The 7,846-nt window shown below is 53.8% G+C and overlaps 1 protein-coding gene across 1 annotated transcript in view; it reads right to left on the bottom strand.

Annotated features, from left to right (window-relative positions):
• smg5 (SMG5 nonsense mediated mRNA decay factor) overlaps positions 1-7,846 on the bottom strand; it is a 62,103-nt gene continuing 54,257 nt past the window's right edge. Inside the window, exons 16-20 of the mRNA XM_070868478.1 lie at positions 7,496-7,661; positions 6,638-6,728; positions 2,910-2,984; positions 2,063-2,201; positions 1-280 (exon numbers count right to left, since the gene is read on the bottom strand). Of these exons, the coding sequence (XP_070724579.1) occupies positions 197-280; positions 2,063-2,201; positions 2,910-2,984; positions 6,638-6,728; positions 7,496-7,661 (555 nt within the window). The 3' untranslated portion in view covers positions 1-196. The remainder of the gene's footprint in view (positions 281-2,062; positions 2,202-2,909; positions 2,985-6,637; positions 6,729-7,495; positions 7,662-7,846) is intronic.

Consider the following 7,846-nt stretch of genomic DNA (forward strand, 5'->3'; position numbering starts at 1 on the left):
AAAAAAGAATGTTTCCCCTCTCGGGTGTGGGGCCTGGCGGCCCGCGTTTGTTGAGGTGCGGATTAGCGCGTCAGGTCGTGGCAGAACAGCACCGGGCAGGCCCAACCGGCTCCGATCAGACACCTTTGCCGTGTTTTATTCTTGGTGGAGAGGCTTCTTCCGAGGTCGTGACCCCCTTTGTCGCCCTCCACCGCCTTCAACCCATCTCCTTCCACTGCCGGTAGAAATCCAGGATGTTTCTGATGTCCACGCCGGTGGTGTGGGCCGCCTGCAGCGCAGCCTGAGGAGGGACGGAGAGGGGTAAATTAATCTCCGCGCTGATTCGCTGGTCATCCAACGCTCCGTGAGGAGAGACAGGGGAGAGAGGGAGCGAGAGAGGGAGAGAGGGAGAGAGTGAGAGAGTGAGAGAGTGAGAGAGTGAGAGAGTGAGAGAGTGAGAGAGTGAGAGAGTGAGAGAGTGAGAGAGTGAGAGAGTGAGAGAGTGAGAGAGTGAGAGAGTGAGAGAGTGAGAGAGTGAGAGAGAGAGGGAGAGAGGGAGAGAGGGAGAGAGGGAGGGGGAGAGCGAGAGCGAGAGCGAGAGAGCGAGAGCGAGAGCGAGAGCGAGAGCGAGAGCGAGAGCGAGAGCGAGAGAGCGAGAGGGCGAGAGGGAGAGGGCGAGAGGGCGAGAGGGCGAGAGGGCGAGAGGGCGAGAGGGCGAGAGGGCGAGAGGGCGAGAGGGCGAGAGGGCGAGAGGGCGAGAGGGCGAGAGGGCGAGAGGGCGAGAGGGCGAGAGGGCGAGAGAGCGAGAGCGAGAGCGAGAGCGAGAGCGAGAGCGAGAGCGAGAGCGAGAGAGCGAGAGAGCGAGAGCGAGAGCGAGAGCGAGAGAGCGAGAGCGAGAGCGAGAGCGAGAGCGAGAGAGCGAGAGCGAGAGGGAGAGAGCGAGAGGGAGAGAGCGAGAGGGAGAGAGCGAGAGGGAGAGAGCGAGAGGGAGAGCGCGAGAGGGAGAGCGCGAGAGGGCGAGGGCGAGAGGGAGAGGGCGAGAGGGAGAGGGAGAGAGCGAGAGGGAGAGAGCGAGAGGGAGAGAGCGAGAGGGAGAGAGCGAGAGGGAGAGAGCGAGAGGGAGAGAGCGAGAGGGAGAGAGCGAGAGGGAGAGAGCGAGAGGGAGAGAGCGAGAGGGAGAGAGCGAGAGGGAGAGAGCGAGAGGGAGAGAGCGAGAGGGAGAGAGCGAGAGGGAGAGAGCGAGAGGGAGAGAGCGAGAGGGAGAGAGCGAGAGGGAGAGAGCGAGAGGGAGAGAGCGAGAGGGAGAGAGCGAGAGGGAGAGAGCGAGAGGGAGAGAGCGAGAGGGAGAGAGCGAGAGGGAGAGAGCGAGAGGGAGAGAGCGAGAGGGAGAGAGCGAGAGGGAGAGAGCGAGAGGGAGAGAGCGAGAGGGAGAGAGCGAGAGGGAGAGAGCGAGAGGGAGAGAGCGAGAGGGAGAGAGCGAGAGGGAGAGAGCGAGAGGGAGAGAGCGAGAGGGAGAGAGCGAGAGGGAGAGAGCGAGAGGGAGAGAGCGAGAGGGAGAGAGCGAGAGGGAGAGAGCGAGAGGGAGAGAGCGAGAGGGAGAGAGCGAGAGGGAGAGAGCGAGAGGGAGAGAGCGAGAGGGAGAGAGCGAGAGGGAGAGAGCGAGAGGGAGAGAGCGAGAGGGAGAGATGGAGAGAGAGACAGATGGAGAGAGAGACAGATGGAGAGAGAGGGACAGATGGAGAGACAGATGGAGAGAGAGACAGATGGAGAGAGAGACAGATGGAGAGAGAGACAGATGGAGAGAGACAGATGGAGAGAGAGAGACAGAGAGAGACGGAGAGAGACAGAGAGAGAGAGAGACGGAGAGAGAGAGAGAGAGAGAGAGAGGGACGGAGAGAGAGAGAGAGAGAGAGAGAGAGACGGAGAGAGAGAGAGAGAGAGAGAGACGGAGAGAGAGAGAAAGACGGAGAGAAAGAGACGGAGAGAGAGAGACAGACGGAGAGACAGACGGAGAGAGAGAGAGAGAGAGAGAGAGAGAGAGAGAGAGGAGAGATAAGGTTAGTGTTATTCGAAGGCAAGTGACCTGTACATGTCCAGAGAGCTTTCCAGGTTCATCCGGCGAGAATTCCGTCAGGATAGTGACCATTCCCGCCACCTCCTCCTCCCCACTGCCCTGAGAAACGGTCAGTTGCTTGCAGCTGTCCAGGATTTTGTACAAGTGCCTGCAATGAGAACGCAGGTTTGGAGAGTAAAGAAAGAAAGAGACAGACATTCATCTCGACAGCTCCTTTCCCCACCTCAGGACGACCTGAAGCGCCTTACAGCCACTGACATTACTGTTCTTGGAGCGTGGTCACTGTTGTAATGTGGGAAACGCGGCAGCTCAATTTGCGCACAGCAAGCTCCCACACACAGCAATGTGATAAGAACCAGATCATCTGTTTTAGTGATGTTGGTTGAGGGATAAATATTGGCCCCAGGACACCGGGGAGAACTCCCCCTGCTCTTCTTCCAATAGTGGCCCCGGGATCTTTTACATCCACCAGAGAGGGCAGACGGGGCCTCGGTTTAACGTCTCATCCGCAAGACGGCACCTCCGACAGTGCGGCGCTCCCTCAGTACCGCCCCTCCGACGCTCCCTCAGTACCGCCCCACCGACAGTGCGGCGCTCCCTCAGTACTGCCCCTCCGACAGTGCGGCGCTCCCTCAGTACCGCCCCTCCGACAGCGCGGCGCTCCCTCAGTACTGCCCCTCCCACAATGCGGCGCTCCCTCAGTACGGCACTCCCTCAGTACTGCCCCTCCGACAGCGCGGCGCTCCCTCAGTACTGCCCCTCCGACAGTGGTAGTGGCGGGGCGGGAGGGCTGTGGAGGCGTTACTCACTCCGCAAGTCTCGGTTTCAGTCCTGGCGTAAGCCCAGCGTGACTTACCATGCATCGAGATCCTGCCGCTTCAGCTTATGCCTCTCCACTGTCCTGCCAGTATCGCGCTGGCATCGGATGTACCTGCGCCAAAAATGTCTCGTCAGTCAAATCCGTCAGCACAGTATTTATCTTTGCTGCTCTACGATTAATAACATCCTACATCTGCCCGCACTTCCCGTCTACAAATCTTGACCTTTTTCCCGCTTTCGAAATTCCAATGTCCACCTTTACAGTGGAAAATGGCTATGTAAACATCACGCTGTAACTACGCCCTCCTGCCAGTGGGGGCACTGTAGCGCCTCAATATGGAGTCTCCCAACCCTCCAGCTGGCACAGTGCAGAAATTCCTCCCGAGTATCTGTTATTCTATATATAAACCCCCCGAACACCTCGGTTAGATTCCAGCCTGTAACTCACTCCCGGGTATCCGTTATTCTATATATAAACCCCCCGAATCCCTCGATTAGATCCCAGCCTGTAACTCACTCCCGGGTATCTGTTATTCTATATATATATATATATAAACCCCCCGAATCCCTCGATTAGATCCCAGCCTGTAACTCACTCCTGGGTATCTGTTATTCTATATATAAATATATATATAAACCCCCCGAACCCCTCGATTAGATCCCAGCCTGTAACTCACTCCCGGGTATCTGTTATTCTATATATAACCCCCCCATACCCCTCGATTAGATTCCAGCCTGTAACTCACTCCCGGGTATCCGTTATTCTATATATAAACCCCGCCGAACCCCTCAATTAGATTCCAGCCTGTAACTCACTCCCGGGTAGCCGTTATTCTGTATTTAAACCCCCCGAACCACTCGATTAGATTCCAGCCTGTAACTCACTCCCGGGTAGCCGTTATTCTATATATAAACCCCCCCCGAACTCCTTGATTAGATTCCAGCCTGTAACTCACTCCCGGGTATCCATTATTCTATATATAAACCCTCCGAACACCTCGGTTAGATTCCAGCCTGTAACTCACTCCCGGGTATCCGTTATTCTATATATAAACCCCCCGAACCCCTCGATTAGATCCCAGCCTGTAACTCACTCCCGGGTATCCGTTATTCTATATATAAACCCCCCGAACCACCTGATTAGATTCCAGCCTGTAACTCACTCCCGGGTATCCGTTATTCTATATATAAACCACCCGAACCCCTCGATTAGATTCCAGCCTGTAACTCATTCCCGGGTATCCGTTATTCTATATATAAACCCCCCGAATCCCCCGATTAGATCCCAGCCTGAAACTCACTCCCGGGTATTCGTTATTCTATATATAAACCACCCGAACCCCTCGATTAGATTCCAGCCTGTAACTCATTCCCGGGTATCCGTTATTCTATATATAAACCCCCCGAATCCCCCGATTAGATCCCAGCCTGAAACTCACTCCCGGGTATTCGTTATTCTATATATAAACCCTCCCGAACACCTCGGTTAGATTCCAGCCTGTAACTCACTCCCGGGTATCCGTTATTCTATATATAAACCCCCCGAATCCCTCGATTAGATCCCAGCCTGTTACTCACTCCCGGGTATCTGTTATTCTATATATATATATATATATATATATATAAACCCCCCGAACCCCTCGATTAGATCCCAGCCTGTAACTCACTCCCGGGTATCTGTTATTCTATATATAACCCCCCCCGAACCCCTCGATTAGATTCCAGCCTGTAATTCACTCCCGGGTATCCGTTATTCTATATATAAACCCCCCGAATCCCTCGATTAGATCCCAGCCTGTAACTCACTCCCGGGTATCTGTTATTCTATATATATATATATATATATATATATAAACCCCCCGAATCCCTCAATTAGATCCCAGCCTGTAACTCACTCCTGGGTATCTGTTATTCTATATATATATATATATATATATAAACCCCCCGAACCCCTCGATTAGATCCCAGCCTGTAACTCACTCCCGGGTATCTGTTATTCTATATATAACCCCCGCAAACCCCTCGATTAGATTCCAGCCTGTAACTCACTCCCGGCTATCCGTTATTCTATATATAAACCCCCCCGAACCCCTCAATTAGATTCCAGCCTATAACTCACTCCCGCGTATTCGTTATTCTATATATAAACCCTCCCGAACACCTCGGTTAGATTCCAGCCTGTAACTCACTCCCGGGTATCCGTTATTCTATATATAAACCCCCCGAATCCCTCGATTAGATCCCAGCCTGTAACTCACTCCCGGGTATTCGTTATTCTATATATAAACCCTCCCGAACACCTCGGCTAGATTCCAGCCTGTAACTCACTCCCGGGTATCCGTTATTCTATATATAAACCCCCCGAATCCCTCGATTAGATCCCAGCCTGTAACTCACTCCCGGGTATCCGTTATTCTATATATAAACCCCCCGAATCCCTCGATTAGATCCCAGCCTGTAACTCACTCCCGGGTATCTGTTATTCTATATATATATATATATATATATATATATAAACCCCCCGAACCCCTCGATTAGATCCCAGCCTGTAACTCACTCCCGGGTATCTGTTATTCTATATATAACCCCCCCCGAACCCCTCGATTAGATTCCAGCCTGTAAATCACTCCCGGCTATACGTTATTCTATATATAAACCCCCCCGAACACCTCAATTAGATTCCAGCCTGTAACTCACTCCCGGGTATCTGTTATTCTATATATGAACCCCTCGATTAGATCCCAGCCTTTAACTCACTCCCGGGTAGCCGTTATTCTATATATAAACCCGCCGAAGCCCTCGGTTAGATTCCAGCCTGTAACTCACTCCCGGGTATCCGTTATTCTATATATAAACCCCCCGAACCCCTCGATTAGATTCCAGCCTGTAACTCACTCCCAGGTATCCGTTATTCTATATATAAACCCCCCGAACCCCTCGATTAGATCCCAGCCTGTAACTCACTCCCGGGTATCTGTTATTCTGTATATAAACCCCCCGAACCACTCGATTAGATTCCAGCCTGTTACTCACTCGCGGGTATCCATTATTTTATATATAAACCCCCCCCCCCTCAACGTCTCGATTAGATTCCAGCCTGTAACTCACTCCCGGGTATCCGTTATTCTATATATAAAACCCCCGAACCCCTCGATTAGATCCCAGCCTTTAACTCTAGACTGTCTCGAAGTAGGGGGCATACTCTCAGGATAAAGGTCAGCCACTTAGGACGGAGGTGGGGAGGAATTTCTTCGTTCTGGGCTGTGGGTGTCACTGTGGACAAGGCCAGCAGTAATTGCCCATCTATAAGGGCCACAGTGCGCCGGTGGTGGAGGGAGTGAATGTTGAAGGTGGTGGATGGGGTGCCGATCGAGCGGGCCGCTTTGTCCCGGATGGTGTCGAGCTTCTCGAGTGTTGTTGGAGCCGCAACTCATCCAGGCAAGTGGGGAGTGTTCCATCACACTCCTGCCTTGGGCTTTGTGTATCTGCGGAACTGTCTACCCGCAGAGGGCTGTGGATGCTGAAGCGTTGAGTGTATCAGAGGCCGAGATGGATAGATTTTGGGAGTCTCGGGGGTTCGAGGGATATGGGGAGGGGGCGGGGAAAGTGGAGTTGCTGTTGGAGATGAGCCGTGATCTCATTGAATGGCGGAGCGGGTTCGAGGGGCCCAATGGCCGATTCCTGCTCCTCCTGTAAACCCAGCGCCCGTTCCAATGACTTCACCCAACACCTCGTGTCCACTTGGCCGCACACGCTGGTTCTTACCGGTTTCCCTTCTTAAATTCGGACTCCAGGAACCGGATGGCATCTCGTGCTCCCGAGTTCTCCTTCTTCAAGAAATCCAGCCCGTCGATTACTGCAGGGACGACAGGAGCACAGGAGGTCAGGGGTCAGCCCAACCCACTGCCAGGAAGGCCAACTGCCCATCGCGGTGAGGCTACAACTGGGGTATTTCAGCACCTAACGCTCCCAGGGCAGGTACAGGGGGTTAGATACAGAGTAAAGCTCCCTCTACACTGTCCCATCAAACACTCCCAGGGCAGGTACAGGGGGTTAGATACAGAGTAAAGCTTCCTCTACACTGTCCCATCAAACACTCCCAGGGCAGGTACAGCACGGGGTTAGATACAGAGTAAAGCTCCCTCTACACTGCCCCATCAAACACTCCCAGGGCAGGTACAGGGGGTTAGATACAGAGTAAAGCTCCCTCTACACTGTCCCATCAAACACTCCCAGGGCAGGTACAGCACGGGGTTAGATAGAGAGTAAAGCTCTCTCTACACTGTCCCATCAAACACTCCCAGGGCAGGTACAGCACGGGGTTAGATACAGAGTAAAGCTCCCTCTACACTGTCCCATCCAACACTCCCAGGGCACTGTAACCAACATCACTAAAACCGATGATCTGGGCCATTATCACATTGCTGTGTGTGGGAGCTTGCTGTGCACAAATTGAGCTGCCGCGTTTCCCACAATACAACAGTGACCACACTCCAAAACAAGTGCTTTATTGGCTGCGAAGCTCCTCGCGATGTCCTAACATTTTGCGCAGTTCCCGTGGGCACGGATGCAAATTGTTCACGCACCGAGACACGCGCGATGGGCAGACCCGCGGGCACCTACCCGTCCGCGGGATGATGATGATGAAGCGCCCGCTGTTGGCCAGGTGCCGGATGTGGGCCAGCTGCTGGCAGATGGCCTGGGTGTTGGGGATCAGGTACGGAGACATGGTCGACTGGCTCTTCGGCTGCTGCAGGCTTCCTTCCAACTGAGACACTTCCAGCTGTGGGAGGAGGGAGGAGAGAGGGAGTGGGGGGGGGCAGGGGGAGAGAGGAGGGAGGGGGAGGAAGGAGAGAGAGAGGGAGGGGGAGAGAAGAGAGGGAGGGGGAGAGAAGAGAGGGAGGGGGAGAGAAGAGAGGGAGGGGGAGAGAAGAGAATACTATCCTGAGAGAAGAGGGGAGGGGGAGAGAAGAG

The sequence above is a fragment of the Pristiophorus japonicus genome, chromosome 30, assembly GCF_044704955.1.
Source record: "Pristiophorus japonicus isolate sPriJap1 chromosome 30, sPriJap1.hap1, whole genome shotgun sequence".
Lineage (NCBI taxonomy): Eukaryota > Metazoa > Chordata > Chondrichthyes > Pristiophoridae > Pristiophorus > Pristiophorus japonicus.